At 53.0% G+C, this 17917-nt stretch overlaps 1 protein-coding gene across 1 annotated transcript in view; it reads right to left on the reverse strand.

Moving 5' to 3' along the window:
* The window catches only part of PIK3R6 (phosphoinositide-3-kinase regulatory subunit 6), a 47126-nt gene that overhangs the window by 9793 nt on the left and 19416 nt on the right, over positions 1-17917 (reverse strand). The window contains exons 3-13 of the mRNA XM_052658550.1: positions 17715-17798; positions 17058-17149; positions 16289-16357; positions 15460-15592; positions 15250-15319; positions 14003-14186; positions 6642-6807; positions 4366-4452; positions 2711-3134; positions 2295-2373; positions 1443-1565 (exon numbers count right to left, since the gene is read on the reverse strand). Coding sequence (XP_052514510.1) covers positions 1443-1565; positions 2295-2373; positions 2711-3134; positions 4366-4452; positions 6642-6807; positions 14003-14186; positions 15250-15319; positions 15460-15592; positions 16289-16357; positions 17058-17149; positions 17715-17798 — 1511 coding nt within the window. The remainder of the gene's footprint in view (positions 1-1442; positions 1566-2294; positions 2374-2710; positions 3135-4365; positions 4453-6641; positions 6808-14002; positions 14187-15249; positions 15320-15459; positions 15593-16288; positions 16358-17057; positions 17150-17714; positions 17799-17917) is intronic.

Below are 17917 nucleotides of genomic sequence, written 5' to 3' on the forward strand. Positions count from 1 at the left end.
GATATTACTTATATGTGGAATCTAAAAAAAAATAATACAAATGAAGACTGAACACTGATCCTGAGGGAAATAAAGACTTTAAGAAGTGAAGAGTTATACCACACCCCCAGAAGGTAACTTAATGTGCTAAAGAAGGTCATTCTCCAAAATTCAATCAAAATCTCAACGAGATTAAAAATAAAACTTGACAGGCATTCCCTGGCTATCTAGTGACTAGGACTCTGTGCTTCCACTGCTGGGGGCATGGGTTCAATTCCTGATTGGGGAACTAAGATCCCAATGCCTTGCAGTATGGCAAAAGAAAAGAAAAGAAAAATCCAAAACAAACAAACTCAACAATGGAATTCTAAAACTTATATGGAAAGATAAATAAACATAGTTTGAAAAGTTTTGCAAAAGAAGAGTAATGAAGTAAATGTATCATGCCAGATATTAAAATATAAATGTGCAAATTTATACAGAAATGAATAGATCACTGAGAAAGAATAAACTCCAGCATATGTAAGAATTTTAATAAATGATAAAAGTGGCATTTCAAGCTGATAGTATACCCAGTAAATAGCTTTACAACAATAATCTAAACACTTGGAAAAAATAAAATTACATACTGAAGTTAATTGTAGACAGGTTATCTAAATGTAAAAAATTAGATGCTAAAAGTGTTAGAGTAAATTATCAGTGAATTTAATCTTGGAATGGAGAAGGTCTTTCAAAGCATGGCTGCAAAGGCAGAAACCATAAAGGAAAAACATATTTGAAATTCTGTAGGTCAAAACAAACCCCACTTCTGATAAGACTGAAATGAAAAAAGTGGGAAAAGAATGTCTGCAGCACATATGACAGCAGAAGGCCTTTCAAATCAGTGAAAGACGAGCCCCTTCCTTGCCTGTCCTTACCACCGCCTGGGCCTGGGGACAGCACGATGGCTTGTGGCTCAGAGAACATACTTTGGAATGAAGCTGCCTTATTCCAAGTGGGACTCATTCTGTTATTCTGGACAAGAGACCTAATCTCTTTGTGCCTCAGCTGCTTGATCTGTAAAATGGGGATGTGGTGACTATAGCAAGTAGACAAACACGCGTACCCAGCTGGTAGGGCTGCAGGTGGGAGTGCTTAGAACAGTGTCTGGCATGGAGCCGTGCTCAGGAACGTTAACTGTTGCAACCGTTGCAAAGTGGCCCAGGAAACTCACAAGTTTCCAATGAGAAGCATATCATTGGCCCACACTCTTTAATAAAGAATAAAAAATGTTTCCCTTGTCCTCTCCACACAGCGGGACTGTCCAGACAGGAAGGTGCCTGGTACAGAGTAAATTATAGCCACTAGCTCCCTAGGGCCCCTCTTCTGCCTTTTTTCCCTTGTGGGGCCCCTTGCGGCTGACTCTTGAGGTCAAAATTCAAGAAAACGCCCCCCACCTCCCATCACTACCCCTCACCCCCTACCATCTCTGCCAGCTTGTGGATGGTGGGGCACAGGGTGTTGATGATGCTCTCGTACCACGGGTCCGCGCGGCCCAGGAAAGCGGCCAACTCTCCCAGCTCCGAACGCCTGGATGCTGCAGACGTCTGTGAACAAGGGGACAGGGCGGACGGGTCAGGCCCTCTCTGGCACTTTCTTCCTGCTCGGTGGGGGGTGGGTCCCCACATACTGGTCCTAGACAAACTAGCTTTGGGAATGGGTCAAATTATTCAAGCTCTTGGGCCCTAGATTTCTGCACCACGTGAAGACGGGTCTCATACTTGAGGTGACGCTGGAACCCCCTTCCCGAGGATGCCTGCCAGGGACACTGAAAAACGGTCATCAGCCTTAAAGGGGAGAGACAAGCAGTGCCTTGAATTTAAGGATCCCATGTCAGAAGTAGAGTGGGCGATAGAAATGAAATACTGCCAGTGCAGCTTCATCTCCCCCTAGGAAGGGGTAGGGGTGTGTGTGTGTGTGTGTGTGTGTGTGTGTGTGTGTGTGTATGTGTGTGTGTAAGAGAGGCCCTCCTGTTTGAGCATCAGCTTGCCACTGATTCCATCAGACAAGCAAAAGGAAATCAGCCATGGTGTCGTGGGGTCATGGGCAGGCTGCCACAGTAAAAAGGCATCTCCGCCACCCCTAGGGCCCATGTCTGTGGCTTCTGTGATTGAAGCCCTCCAGGTCTTGCCCAGCTCCGCATCCTAAGGAAGACTGACCCCAGTTCCTCCTCCTGATACCCTCGAACACTTCCCCAGCGCTCACCCCCCAACCCTGCCCTGCACCCCTTCCCCTAGGTTCCCCCCTCTCCCAACCGCCCCCACCCAGTCCAGCACCTCAGGCGCCAGCAGGGGGATGTAGTACAGCTGCAGGCTGAGTCGGGGGGTGAGGCAGAACCTCTGGGTCTCTCGCTTCCTGGCAGGGGGAGCAGAGCGCAGGCATGAGCAGGGGTTTGGGCTTCCCACAGACTTGGTTCCACCTCCTGGCTCTGTTACTTAATATCTTTTTGACTCTGGCCAATTGACCTGCTCACTCTGAGCCTCTGCCTTCTCATCTGTAGAATGGGTGCAGTAAAGAAGGGAGCATGGTGTTCCATGGTGGCTGGGTGTGGGGTTTGGGGGGAACACAGTGTACCACCACCCCCCATTCCACCCTGGTCTCGGCCTGCTCCAGCCCATCTCTCCATTCTTCATCAGCCCAGGCCAGGCCCACCTGTGTCCCGACCTTACCCAGCCGCCCTCTGGGGCCCTACCTGAGGTTGCAGTAGGCCCGGGCCAGGCGCCCCAGCATCCTGTCATCCCCCAGCACCAGTACCCGTGCTGTGTGCAGCCGGGAGATGCCGGGCAGCAGCTCCCCATCCCCGCTGGGCCTGCCAGTCCTCCGGTGCAGCCCCGGGGGCCCATCCCAGCTGCTGGGCATCATGATGTCCGCGGGCCACACCCGCTTCTTGATGCCCCCCTTGCGCTGCAGCCCGGCTCGCTCTGCCTCGGGGCTGCCAGGTGTCAGCAGCTCGTCGGCCCCCAGAGGAAGGTCCCGCTCGATGCCGCTGTCGGTGGACAGCATGGATGCCCGGGCCAACTCCCAGTCTGGCAGGAGGCCCTGAAGATCCAAGGCCTCCAAGTCTGCACTGAGGCGCAGCTGGGTTAGCGGGCGCAGGAAGAGCACCAGTTCCTTCCCTGGGACATGAGACCAAGGGGACTGTCAGGGTGGAGAGGGGACACCAGGCTGGCTGGGCCTCACCCACGAGGCTGGTGGTTCCATGTTTGCCACACACTTGTTAGCTGAACAGAAGCCCCATGAGATGCTTCGAGAAGGAACAGAGGTTATGTGGCAAACAGAGACTGAGAACCCCACACACTCATACCACAAGTAAACATCTTAAAGGCTCGAGAGCAAAGACATCAGCTTAAAGGTCTCTGAGAAGTCCTGTCGCAAAGACATCAGCTTAAAAGGCTCTGAGAAGTCCTGCTGCAAAGACATCAGCTAACGCACTGTCTCTGGACTCTGAAGCCCTCTTCCCTGTGGGCTCACGAGCACCCTCCCATGCTCCCACTCCCTGGCAGCTTCCCCTGGAACACAGACAACAGGGCATCGGCTCCTGGAGAGGCCTCTGGGCTTTTCCAATTGCCTTTCATTTTGTTGCTCGTGAGGAAACTGAGGGTCCGAGGGCACTGAGCCCATCTAGGGTGACCCAGCACGTGAAAGGGTGTGTGGACCTGGAACTTGGTTCACCAGCCTGGCACTGACCACTGCAGCCTACCCCTCTGACTTCCCCCTCCCTCGAGAAGAGCAGGGCCTGGGGGGGAAGGGGACCGACACCAGCATGGAGGGGAAGTGTGGGCCCCCTCCTGCTCCGGGAACCACAGCTTCTCTGGCGCCTGCCTCCTTCTTAGGGCATGCACTGTCTATTGGCATCAACATGGTGTGTCGCACTTTCTGGACACACGTGACCAGAGGCTAATGCACAGGGCTGCTCTGACACAGAGAAATGCTTTTGGATGCTGCAGACAACTCAAGGGGCAAGGAGCACACACACGCACACACACACAACAGATACATAGACACATGGAGACAACACAGACACACACACGCAAACAGACATACAAAGATGCACACAGGCACACACAACAGATGCACAAGCAGACACTCAGAGATAACACAGACACATACACAGAGGCACACAGACACACAAAGATACACACAGGCACACATAGGCATAAACATGCACACAGACACATGACAGATATACACAGGGACAGACACACACACAGTGCACACACAGACACACCAAGACACCAGTGCACACACTGAGAGACATACACATAAACACACAGATGCACAGACAGACACACACGCATATCCCCCATGATTTCCAGCCCGCTCCCCATGGAGGTCCAAGGCGCTTACAGAGCTGCTCCTCGTCAGTCCACAGGTGGAAGGTGATGCGGGGGCTGGGCAGAGGGACACTCAGCGCCCGGTCCTGGAGGGGGTCACCTGAAGGAAGGAGCAGGCTGTGGAGACCACGGAGGAGAGGGTTGTGGGAGTCTTCTCTGCCCCACCCCCGCCCCCAGCCCCTGTCAGGGTGCCCAGAGGAAATGGCAGAGACCCTCTACCTCCCATGTCTGGCCTTGCTGAGCTCCCCTGCCTCTCTGCCTCCATCAGCTCATCGGAGCTAACACCCTGGTCCCCTCGCAACCCAAGCACGCGTAGTGGCTCCTGCTTCCTGCAAACTTCCTAGCTGGAACCGTAGGACCCTTCTCAAGCGAGTCCACTTTATCCTTCCCAACCTTTTCTCCCGCTGTTGGCCCCTCCCACTGCGGTCCCACCCCCAGCCCCGCTGCCACCACGCTGCCCTTCCCACTGTCCACAAGCAGACCACGGGGAGAGGCCTCTGGATTTCTCAGGGTTTTCTCTAGGAGCTTGGGTGCAATAGATGCTCCATTAACGTTTGCTCCTGTAGGGGATTTTACAGACTCACGGCCAAGTACTAAGTGCAGAGGGAAGCCTGCATCCAGGGATGAGACCAGGGCCAGCTGATCCCCACTCCTCCATCCAGAAGCTTCCTGACACTCCAGCCCTGGGAGTCATTCCCTCCCCAGACCTTACTGGCTGCACACTGGGCACACCTAATGGGCAGCCTTAGGGTTTAACTTCCCCAGAGCACGGCTCCCTCCAGGATAAGGCTGCAGCTTCCTCAGGGGAGAGCAACCCATGGTCACGGAACACTTACTACTGTTCTCACCTCGCTTATTGTCTCACCAGGTGCTACCAGTGACCCAAGGTCACAGGGAATAGTATCTTCACTACAGAGGGGGAGTCAGTGGCACAGAGAGGTTAAGTAACTGGCTTGAGGTCAGACAGGAAGGGGCAGAGCCAGAATTTAAATCCAGGCAATCTGGCTTCAGAGTCCATGCTTTTATCCATGATGTGGCGCCCATAACCACTGTCTCATGCAGCCCCCTAGAAGCAAGGGATCAACGGGGGTGCTGGCTGGTCAGTAAGATGTGCTGGGCAAGTCTGGGTGGGAAGCAGGTGTCTGGATATGGCAGAGATGGTGGGGACAGTCCAGACAGGTCTTGTCCTGCCAATGCAGAGTTACCACTGAGTTAGCAGGTGGTACCTAAGAAGAGCAAAGCCAGGTTTGCTCCAGGGTTTGGCCCAGCTTTGGGACTGGGGGTAGGGTTGGGTGGATGGGGAGCTTCATGAATAGGTATTTCCATGTGGTAATCAGAAGCACTACAGAATACTTATTTTTTTTGCTGCACCGAGAGGTATGTGGGGTTTTCGTACCCTGAACAGGAACTGAACCTGTGACCTCTGCACGGGAAGCACATTGGTTATTATAATATACTGACGGGCTTCCCTGGTGGCTCAAATGGTGAAAAAATTCCCCTGTAATGCAGGGGACCTGGGTTTGATCCCTGGGTCATGAAGATCCCCTGGAGAAGGGAATGACTACCCACTTCAGTATTCCTGCCTGGAAAATTTCACAGACAGAGGAGCCTGGTGGGCCACAGTCCAGGGAGTTGCAAAGAGTCAGACATGACTGAGCAGCTAACACCACACACCTAAGAACCAGACAGCCTATGCTTGAATCTCAGTTCAGCTACTTAGGAGGTGGGTGACCTTGGGCAAGATTTATAGCCTCTTTCTAACTCAGTTTTCTCATCTGTAAAATGGGGATAATGCTTTCTATTTCATAAGCAGTTTACTGTGAGGATTAACTGATTTAATCTATGCAAACTGTTTCAAGGGCTTCCCTTGTAGCTAAGTCGGTAAAGAATCTGCCTGCAACGCAGGAGACCCAGGTTCAGTCCCTAGGTGGGGAAGATCCTCTGGAGAAGGAAATGGCAATCCACTCCAGTATTCTAGAGTCCATGGGGGTCGCTGGAGTCGGACACGGCATAAAAGAGTCTAAACCACCATGTAAACTGCTGCGAACAGCAACTGGGGTGTAGGGAAGTGCCCAGTAGGTGTCAGCTGTTATCATGACCAAATTACCCGCCTTCATATTAACCCAGGACCTTCAAGTTCTTGAGCATCCTCAGGCCCTGGGCTCCTGGGAGGTGCTGTGTGTCCCACCCTTGCTTCAGCCACACTGGCCCGCTCCCGGCTGGTTTAGAGTTGCTCTTTGGCGCCCCCTGCAGGTGCCCGAACCGCAGCTCACCGCGCCTGCCTCTTACCGCCGCAGCGCCCCCTGGCGGCCGCCGGCGGCCCCAGCAGCGAGCAGTAAATCTCCTCCAGCCTCTCCAGGTGGCCCTCTCGGCTAGGGCTGGGCTCTCTGGCCATCTGCTCCACTGCTGTCACCACGGCGTGGAAATAGCCCTCCAGGGCGGGGCGGGAGCTGGCCTGCCGAGAAGGAGCATCAGAGGTTGAGCCTTGGCCCAGCACCTCCCGCCCCTGCTCCGCCCAGTCCGGAGGTGCACCCACGGCCCGGTGGCACCTCTCCTCTGCCCCGGACACCGGCAGGAACTTCCCCAGGATAGCTTCTGCTCCCCACATCCAGGGACTCGCTGTTGCCTGATGCTCTCTGCAGCTGGTGAGGGGGTCCCCTCGGCCCCTCACTTCCTGTTGTGGGGGGATGGCTGGCGACTGGGAACCCAGGGGGCCAGGGATGACACTGACGCCCACCCTCCTCGGAATGTCACCAAGCATTCTGGATCACTGTTCTGTCGTCACTAGGATGTAACCTCCAGGAAGGCGGCAGTTTTGTCTGTTTCCTTTACAGCTCCCCAACCCCTATTCCATCTGCCGGCACAGTAGGTGCTCAACACATTACTTGCTGCATATTTCCTAAACATCTGTCACTCCTATACTGCTTGGACATACCACCTATAATCATTACTTTTCTTTGAATCGGTGCACTTTTTCTTTGGTTCAAAATTATATCGAAAGGAAACTTTATATTGCTGCTCTAAGTAAAAATGCTACAGTCACCTCTCATAAACAGAAAATAAGTTAGCTGAATATAATGATCACAAGTGTTAAGAACTCTGTCTTGTCTGACTCTTTGCGACCCTATGGACTGTAGCCCGCAGGGCTCCTCTGTCCATGGGATTCTTCAGGCAAGAATCATGGAGCGGGCTGCCATGCCCTTCTCCAGGGGCTCTTCCTGGCCCAGGGGTCGAACCCGGCTCTCCTGCATTGCAAGCCAACTCTTTACCATCTGAGCCACCAGGGAATGATCACAAAGTTCTGTTATTAAATTCTAGCCAGGTACTATGGGCTGCCAAGGCTTTAGAGCTGGCAGCTTGCTTTCTCTTTTGAAAAAGGTAGATTAGCGAGTGCTAAGGAGGTGAAGGGGAGGACTTCCCTGGCAGTCCAGTGGTTAGGGCTTCACCTTCCAAAGCAGGCGGTGTGGGTTCCATCTCTGGTTGGGGAGCTATGATTTCACATGCCTCGGGGTGAGAAAATCAGAACATAAAGCTGAAGCAATAGTGTAACAAATTAAATACTTTTAAAATGGCCCACATCAAAAAAAATTCTTTAAAAGAAAAAAAAAAAGAGGCTAAGGGTAAAGCACCAGAGCCTTTCCCCTTAATAGAAATAGGTTTTGAAAGAGTTCCTCCCTCTTTGAAAGAGCGGCACCACGCTCTCCAGCACTGCAGGCTCCGTCTCCAGGGTACAGTCCTGCCACCCTGACCTGACAACCACCCTGGGTCACCATTCTCGGGCTGTGTCCTACTCCCTACTCCCCAACTAATCCCAGCTCATCACTGAGAATCCGGGACCCAAAGAAGTGACACAGGTGGGCGCTGCAGGACTTGCTCTCTCTTCTGTGCTAGGGGTCTGCTGAGCAAAGGCTTAACTTCCTGGGCTCAGGGAGAGAGGGTCATTCTGACTATTGAGGCTTCCAGTAAATACCTGCTGAATGATCAACTGAATGAACACAAGTGATGACAGGGACAAGGAATCAGAGCTGGAAGGGACCCTGGGGACCATCTCATCTTGTTGCTTCATCTTACAAATTGATTATAAGTGAATTAATTAAATATTTACCAAGTACCTCCTAGGTGCCAGGCACTGTTCTAAGTTCCAGGGTACAGCAGTAAACAAAACAGATAAAAATTCCTGTCTTGGGGACTTGCCTGGTGGTCCAGTGGCTAAGACTCCAAGCTCTCAAAACAGCTCTCAAAATCCCTGGTCAGAGAACTAGATCCCATCTGTGGCAGCTAAGACCCAGTACAGCCAAACAAATAATTTAAAAATCCCTATCTCCATGTAGCTTATATTGAAAGTGAAAGCTTATAGCAAAAGTGTTAGTCTCTCAGTTGTGTCCAACTCTTTGTTACCCCATGGACTGTGTAGCCAGCCAGGCTCCTCTGTCTATGGAATTTTCCAGGCAAGACTGGAGTGGGCTGCCATTTCCTTTTCTAGGGGATCCTCTCAACCCAGGGATCGAACCTGAGTCTCCTGCATTGCAGGCTTATTCTTTACCATCTGAGCCACGTGGGAAGCCCAGCTTATATTATAGTGCATCTCTTTGTATGTGTGCATGAGTGGGGGTGGGGAAATAATGAACAAGATTAGTGAAATGTACAGTATCATAAATAACAGTAATGAAAAGAGAATAAAACAGGCAGTGGATGTGAAATTTGGGGGAGGGGCTGAAGTTTTAGATAGTGTGACCAGAGGAGCCTCAGTGAACAGTGACTTCTGAGTAAAGGCTTAAAGGAAGTGAAGGATCGAGTCTTGTGGATGCCTGCTGTGGGGCAGCCCCACCTGGACACCCATCTCCAGCAGGCAGAACACGGCACTGTCGTCCCGAGCTGACCTTCAGGCCTCGAGGCCTTGTCAGCTGATTCTGTGGACATGCGGCGAGGCCAGTCTACTTCCCCCACTCCCTACCTGAGGGCTGGACCAGGCCCTCCGCAGACAGGATGTGGTCTGCTGGCCAGATATGGCCTAGCCTCCAGACCGTGGTTGACTGGGCCACCTCTCTCAGGCCCCACTTGTCCTCCAGCCGGCAGGTATGACTGGACATGGGATCCCTACAGCTTCCCCAGGAGCAGAATTCCAGGTAAGGAGGCTGGGGTCTCAGGGAGTGGGCCACCCCAGGCCAGGCCTCTGTCTGGGTGCACCCAGAATGGGCGGGGGGTGCCGGGGGTCCTTGAGGACCCCTTAACTCCAAGCTTCTCAGGGTCTCTAACTTCAGACAGATGGTGCAGTTCCTCTGTCTCTCCTGATACTTCTTTGGCCCCTCCCCCCACTCTCTATTCCCTAAAATGGACACTCAGATAAAGTGAGGGAGACGGCATAACAGGCTGACTGTGCTTAAAAAAATACAGCTTTCATTTTCAGCATTTTTTTTTCTGTAGCAAAATGGTGCAGGCACCTTTAATTCCAGCTCTGAACCCCACTCCATTCTTGACCAGGCACCTCCCAATCCTTCCCCATCCTGATGCCCTCAAACTCTGCCCAGCTTCACTGCTAAGCCAATTATCCGCTGAACTCCAGGCGCATCTGATTCAGGGATGGAGTGAGGCCTGAGATGCTCTACTGCCTGTACCACTGAGAAACAAAAGCCAATGTTCTTATGTTAGGGAACCATTGGCTGACACAACCCACCTTGGCCAGGCAGGATAAGAAGTGCTTGCCTAAGTGGTCTCATAGCAAGAGGTTCCAGTAAAACTAACCGGGAGAATTCGGGAGAGGCCACAACAGGGTGGAGACAACCAGCCTCCCAGAATCCTTTGCACTGGGGTCCATCTTGGCTGAGAGATGCGTGTGCCACCAGGAAGGGCCCGAGTCAGATCATGGGCCAAGCAAGCTGACTGGCCAGAGGCAATCCCAAAACTAACCCCTCACCACAAAACCTGAGACTGCGAGCCACATGGCAGAGCAGTCCTCCTGGGTTCCCTTACGCTACTGCTCTCCACCTGGCGCCTTCCCAATAGTCTCTTGCTTGGTAAGCATGTGTGTCTCCTTGGACTACTCATTTCCCAGCGTTGGACAAGAGTCCACTCTTGGACCCTGGAAGGGATCCCGCTTCCTGCAACACTGACGTAGCTGACATTGTTGTGTCAAAATGGCGACTTGACCACAGCCTGTTTGGTGGCCAGAAACCATCTGCAGAGCCGCAGGTGGCCGCACGGGGGCGCCGGGTCAGCCCGCGAGCTCTGGTCAGGAAGGCTGGTCAGAGTTCCCCTCCTCTCTCCCCAGGAGCCACAGCCGAGTGCAGGGAGAGAGGACAGCAGCCCACAGGAGGGGCCTTAGGTGTCTGTGCTAAAACCAGCCTGGGGAGACTTTCCCGGTGGTCTCGTGGCTAAGATTCCCTGCTCCCAAAGCAGGGGTTCTGGGTTCAGTCTCTGGCCAGGGAAGTAGATCCCATATGCCACAACTAAAATCCAGACAGCTAAATAAATAAATCTGGGGCTTAGGTACAAGTTGGGGGGCATTCCTCCATCATGTGGCTGTGTGCAGTGAACCCCCAAAAGGACTGTTATGGAAAGAGAGACGTCCAGGATGGTGAGGTGGTAGGAGTGAGTCAAGAACCCTCAGCAGGTCCAAGCAGGTGGGCAAGCACAAAGGAATGGTGTGGATGGTGCTTTTAGAGAAAAGGTATGACAGAAAACAACTGACACAGTTTAAGGTTTATTTCAAATCTTAAAAGGTGATGCTGTGAAAGTGCTGCACTCAATATGCCAGCAAATTTGGAAAACTCAGCAGTGGCCACAGGACTGGCAAAGGTCAGTTTTCATTCCAATCCCAAAGAAAAGCAATGCCAAAGAATGTTCAAATGAACTCATCTCACATGCTAGTGTAGTAATGCTCAAAATTCTCCAAGCCAGGTTTCAACAGTATGCAAACCGAGAACTTCCAGATGTTCAAGCTGGATTTAGAAAAGGCAGAGGAACCAGAGATCAAATTGCCAACATCTGCTGGATCATAGAAAAAGAAAGAGAATTCCAGAAAAAACATCTACTTCTCTTTCATTGACTATGCTAAAGCCTTTGACTGTGTGGATCACAACAAACTGTGGAAAATTCTTAAAGAGATGGGAATACCAGACCACCTGACCTGCCTCTTGAGAAATCTGTATGCAGGTCAAGAAGCAACAGTTAGAACCGGACATGGAACAACAGACTGGTTCCAAATTGGGAAAGGAGTACGTCAAGGCTGTATATTGTCACCCTGCTTATTTAACTTATATACAGAATACATCATGAGAAATGCCAAGCTGGATAAAGCGCAAGCTGGAATCAAGTTTGCCAGGAGAAATATAAATAACCTCAGATATGCAGATGATACCACCCTTATGGCAGAATGTGAAGAAGAACTAAAGAGAGTCTTGATGAAAATGAAAGAGGAGAGTGAAAAATTTGGCTTAAAACTCAACATTCAGAAAACTAAGATCATGGCATCTTGTCCCATTACTTCATGGAAAAAAGATGGGGAAACAGTGGAAACAGTGACAGACTTTATTTCTTGGGGGGCTCCAAAATCACTGCAGATGGTGACTGCAGCTACTATATTAAAAGACACTTGCTCCTTGGAAGAAAAGCTATGACCAACCGAGACAGCATACTAAAAAGTACAGACATTACTTTACCAACAAAGGTCTGTCTAGTCAAAGCTATGGTTTTTTCCAGTAATCATGTATGGATGTGAGAGTTGAACCATAAAGAAAGCTGAGTGCTGAAGAATGGATACTTTTGAAATATGGTATTGGAGAAGACTCATGAGAGTCTCTTGGATGGCAAGGAGATCAAAGCAGTCAATCCGGAAGCAATCAACACTGATTATTCATTGGAAGGACTGATGTTGAAGCTGAAACTCCAATACTTTGGCCACCTGATGTGAAGAGCTGACTCCTTGGAACAGACTCTGATACTGGGAAAGACTGAAGGCAGGAGGAAAAGGGGACAACAGAGGATGAGATGATTGGATGGCATCACCGACTCGAAGGACATGAGTTTGAGCAAGCTCCGGGAGTTGGTGATGGACAGGGAGGCCTGGTGTGCTGCAGGCCATGAGTTTGCAAAGAGTCAGACACGACTGAGTGACTGAACTGAACAGTGGTACACAAAAGACACACATCAAAGGAAGGATCCAAGATGTAGGGCTCAGGATACAGAGAATGGAATACAAGAGGAGGAAGAGTAATGCCTCCAGTGTGTTTTGACGGGCAAAGAAAGAACAGACACCCACTTCCTGGGGCAGGACAAGCAGAGGATCGTGGACCCCTCCAGAAGAGGCAACCTCTCTTCTGGAGCCAGCTCCTCCTGCAGCGGCAGCACTGCACCACAGAGCCACCCGTCAACCCACCTTCCCCAGGGCTGGCACCTTGCACCACCCCGTGCAGACTCCAATTGGCCCTTCTGGCATCCTCCCCTGCCCAAGAAATCCAGCACCTGGGGCCACCCCAGCCAGAGAACCTCTATCTGCTGTGGTCTTGGCTGTGGATAGGGGCTGAGGCTGAGTCAGAGAGAAAAGCTAGTGAAAAGTGAAAGTAAAGTGGCTCAGTTGTGTCTGACTCTTTGCGACTCCATGGAAGTCTCCAGGACAGAATACTGGAGTGGGTAGCCTTTCCCTTCTCCAGGGGATCTTCCCAACCCAGGGATTGAACCCTGGTCTCCCCCATTGCAGGTGGATTCTTTACCAACTGAGCCACAAGGGAAGCCCAAGAATACTGGAGTGGGTAGCCTGTCTCTCCTTCAGGGGATCTTCCCGACCCAGGAATCGAACTGAGGTCTCCTGCATTGCAGGCGGATTCTTAACCAGATGCAGAGTCAGAAAGGAAAGCTAGGAAACAAACTAAATGCCCACAAGAGGAACAAGGGACTAGTTAAGCGAGTTAAAGGAATGACAGCATGTTCACAAGAGAGAATTCTCTGCCCTGTTAGAAGCATAGCTTTCCAAGGAAAATATTTCCATATGGCATATTTCAGTGTTAAAAAGGATGGGGGAGGGGTGGGGCTGGATGGAAACTAAACACAGGCTTGAAGTCAGATAGACCTGGGTTCACATCCAGGCATAGCCACTTCTTATCTGTGTCACCACAGGTAGGTGATCGGCTTCTCTGTGCCTTTGTTTTGATAAGTACACCCATTTCACAGTGCAGTGGTATTTTAAGGTGATACATGTAAAATGTCTAACATGGTACCTGGAACCCAAGAGACGTTCAAAAAACTGGTTCTGGGATTCCCTTGGTGGGCCAGTGGCTAAGACTCTTTTGCTCCCAGAGCAGGGAGCCTGGGTTCCATCCCTGGTCAGGGAACTAGATCCCACATGCCCCAACTAAAAGATCCTGTGTGCTGCAGCTGAGATCCAATGCAGCCAAATAAATAAATAAATATTTTTTGAAAACAAAAACAGTGGTTTTTGTGATGGCCACCATCAGTATTATTCATGAAATATACCGAATGTTAATTGCTAACATGACTGAATAGAGGGGTGCGAGTGATTTTTATTTTTTTCTCGGCTCATCTGCGTTTTTCTCCCCAATTTTCCTTAATGAATGTGTATTTATGTTTGGCTTAAGGGGTGAAAGGTGGTATGGACAGAGGAGAACGGATGTGGGTGAGCAGGGCAGTGACCTTACCAGCAGCTTCCTTTGCAGCGCGCCTGCGTGGCAGGCCGCCCCCAGCGCCGCCTGCAGGGCGTGGGAGATCACGTGGCGCATGCAGGCCTCCGGCGTCTGCTGCCCCTGGGCCGCCTCGATCTCCAGCAGCAGGGCACTGCACACGGAGGGAGACACCAGCTCAGGATCCACGAAGAGGAACACTCTGAGGGCAGAGGTGGGGGGCCGGGGGCTGATGAGGATGACCCTGGGGAGGAGGGCCACTGGAGGGGCACCCTCAGAGCCTTGCAGACTCCCCCCAAGTTATTTACTTCCTCCAAAAACAGAGCTTCAAGTTCAAAAGTCTGTGGGGGGAGGGGTGGATAACACTAGGGAGCGGTGGGGACTGTGGCAAGGAACAGCAGGCACAGTCCTTTGGGGGGGGCACCTGGTCCCTCTGGGGACCTCTAGTCTCCTGTTTAGGGAAACTCCAACTGAAATGTCGCTCTCCGCCTCAGCGTTGTGCCCCAGTGACCCCGCAATCCTCCAGGAGGGACCGTATATCCTTCTCACTGAAACTGGATCTCCAATCCTTAAGTGAGCCCCATCTCTCATCGCCTTCATCATACCGGAAAGCCAGCCTCACCCACCCTTTCCTCCATACTCAATTCTCCCACCCTCTCCTCCGTACCCAACTGTCACCCAGGCTCTCTGATGCCACGTCCTCTGGGTCCCTTCCACTCCCTGCACGTCCATGAACACTGAGCCCCAGGCTGCCCCTTTCAGTACCAGGTCAGCAGAGGTACCTGCGGGAAGGAGGCTCTGCACCCCCTGCCCCACCCCCAACCCCATCAGCTCCTCTCTCCAGCACGAGCAAGGATGTGTCCTCAATCTTATCAAAAGGGGCTACACTCACAGCCCAGACCTCATGGTGTGACTGTGGCCTGAACTACTTAAATCCTGGAGCCACCCCCGGCTGCCTGATGCTACATCACAGCCAAGGGCAGGCTGGAGGCGGAGCCACAGAACCGCAGCATGGCCCAGGGCTCACACCCACGTTCTGCAGGTGAAAATGGGGGAGCTCTGAATCCAGGCCAAGAAGAAAGACCTGACTGCTCTCCGGGACTTCCAGGGAAGGACACATCCCATTCCCCCTGGAGGACGACGTCCCTTCCCCACTGGAGGACATCCCCCATGGCTGGACAAATGAGAAGCTCTGCTGGGGCTCCTCTCCGTCCAGCCTCCTGGCTCATCCTCCCGGCAGCAGCACGCTGGCTGGGGCCACTCACCTCTCCTGGTAGGGGTACAGCTCGCTTGTCAGGTTCTGCTCGGCAATGACCAGCCTCTGGTACAGCGTCCCTGCAGAGCAATTGCTTCAGCCAACCAGTCCCTGAGTCTCTGGCCCCTGTTCCCCACTTTCCCAGAAGCTGCTGGAGCTTTCGAGCTGCCTGGAATCCTGAGAGGAAGGCGAGACCTCAGGTGGAGCTGGGAGTGCTCACCTGGGACGGCCGTCTCCGTTTTCAGCCTGATGGCACAGTCCAGGGCGATCGTGCAGTAGGGGGCAGGCAGGGTCAGCAACCTCATGCAAAAGGCGTATGTTCTCCGGTGGAGCTCCTCTGTGATGCCCGTGGCCTGGGTGAGAGGGAGGGGTCAGGGTGCCCAGAGCCCTGGGTCACAAAGGGCCCTGGCTGGGGTGGGCTGATGGGACGGGAGAAGAGCCAGAGACCTGGGCTCACCCTTCCCTCCCAAGTCTACACCTTTAGCTTCTTCTCCCATCACCTCTAAGACTCCTCCCCTGTTGACATCCCATTCAGGTTTCCCAAGTGGCACTAGTGACAAAGAATCCACCTGCCAGTGCAGGAGATGTAAAAGACATGGGTTCAGTCCTTGGGTTGGGAAGATCCCCTGGAGGAGGGCATGACAATCCACGCAGGTATCCTTGCCTGGAGAATCCCATGGACAGAGGAGCCTGGGGGCTACAGTCCATAGGGTTGCAAAGAGTCAGACACGACTGAAGCGACCTAGTATGCACGCATGCAAAACACTCCATTCACATTTATCAAGATGGAAATTCATCCCCATCCTGTTCCTCCAGCAAATCAACTCTCCTCCCAACCCTTCTGCTCTGTTGGGGTTACCCCCTGACCCCCACCTCCCCAGTTTCATCTCTTCATGTCTTAGGGCAAGGACAGGGCTAAGGGAGGAAGCCAGATAGGGGCAGGCGGTAGTTCTTCCAGGCTTCCCAGGCAGAGACCCGGTGTCTCCTGGGTGTCCAGCCCAGTCACTTGCAGGGTCACCACGACCACCCAGACCCTCAGCCCTGCTCACCTTAGTGAGCACGTACATTAGAGTGTGCAGCAAGGGAATGATGATGTGGCGGGCGTCCTCACTTTCTGCCTGGAAGACAGGAGAGAGCACAGGGCATGGAGGGCGCCAGAGGCTGGGGGGGCCTTGCTTCATCCCAGTGGGAGATGGGGTGGAAGGCAGTGTCCCACCAGGCCAAGGGGTGTGGAAAAGGGGCCAGAGCCTGCCTTGGCAGAAGAAGAGCAGTAGGGATGGAGGGGGCGCACGGGTGCGGGAGCCCAGGTATTGGGGGAGGGGAACAGGGACCTCCATGGGGGAGGGGCAGCAGCTGGCAGCAAAGGACAGGTGAGTCCCCAGCCTGGAGGCCCCTGGAGTGCAGCTTTCCCAGCTGTAGAGCACTGGGTGGTGAGAAGGATGATTGTAACTTTGACCATTCTTAGCAGTCATACATTTATGTTTGTAGGAGCTTTTTGTTTCTGTCGAGTGACATGGGTTTTCCATTTATGGTGGTGTTCTAGAGATTCTTTCTGAAAGATGTTAACTTAGGTCAAACAATGGGAATCAATGTGCAGATACTATTGGTCATAGGAAAGTACAGGAGAGGGAGAAATATGGTAGAAACCCAAAGACCAGAGTGCGGGGAACGTGGGGCTGATGGGCAGACATGGCCCTTCTTCCTCTCATCCCCTCCTGGAAGCCCAAAAACCTGCCTTCTTCAGGTCTCCGAGTGAGAACCCACCCACCTTCTCTGAGCGAGAACCCACCTTCCCCAACTCTCTGAGTGAGAACCCACCTTCTCCAGCTCTCTGAGCAGGATGCGGACCAGCACCGGGCTCTTCCCAGGATCCCGCTCAACCTTCTTGTGCAGGGACCACCTCCACATGCCTGGGCCAGGAGAGGGTGGGCACAGTGCTGAGCAGGACCCTGAGACTTGGAGCCCCAGAGCCCCAGGTCTGACCCTGCCCCCCACTGCCTTGGGTGCCAGGCTCCGAGCCCATGGGTAGGCTTCTCACACATGGGGGAGCTCTGATCTTCACCCCAGTGGGCGGTGAATTCCCAGGGCAGAAAGGACAGAGGTGGGATGCTAGTGGGGACAGGTGTGTGCACATGGCTTCTGGAGCTCAGCCATGTGCCGGGGAGTCCTTGGGGCCTGCAGTGCCAGGGGAATCTTATTTGCAAGGGGAGTTGGAGAATGTGGTTAAGAAAGAGGATGGCAGACCCCCGATGGGCTCTGCCATGGTCTCTGGGAGGGCGAGCCAGCGGGCAGAGAAGGCATCTGGGTCTTTCAGGCCCCAAGGACTTCCAGCAGGATGGGGGCTTGGCTGGAAGCCTCCCTCATCCTGTGAGCTCCGGGTCGGGGCACTTTCCTGAGAACACATGGGCAGAGCTGGCTGGGGCGGTGACGGGGTAGTGGGGAGCCAACAGTGCACAGAGGACTGCTGGTTCTTACCTCGGTTGCTCTGCAGGGCGGGGGCCTTGGCGCTGAGCTCTCGGAGCACAGCCTGCACGCTCCGCTGGAGATCGAGCTCCACATCTGGGGTGGGGGGCGGGGAGGGTGGAGGCGGGGAGGCTTTCAGGCTGGGAGCTCTGAGGCTCAGCTGCCCCAGCCTTACCCTCCCCTCAACCTCCTCTTTCCCTGAGAATGTCTTCAGC

Source organism: Budorcas taxicolor, chromosome 19 (genome assembly GCF_023091745.1).
Source record: "Budorcas taxicolor isolate Tak-1 chromosome 19, Takin1.1, whole genome shotgun sequence".
NCBI classification, from domain to species: Eukaryota; Metazoa; Chordata; class Mammalia; order Artiodactyla; family Bovidae; genus Budorcas; species Budorcas taxicolor.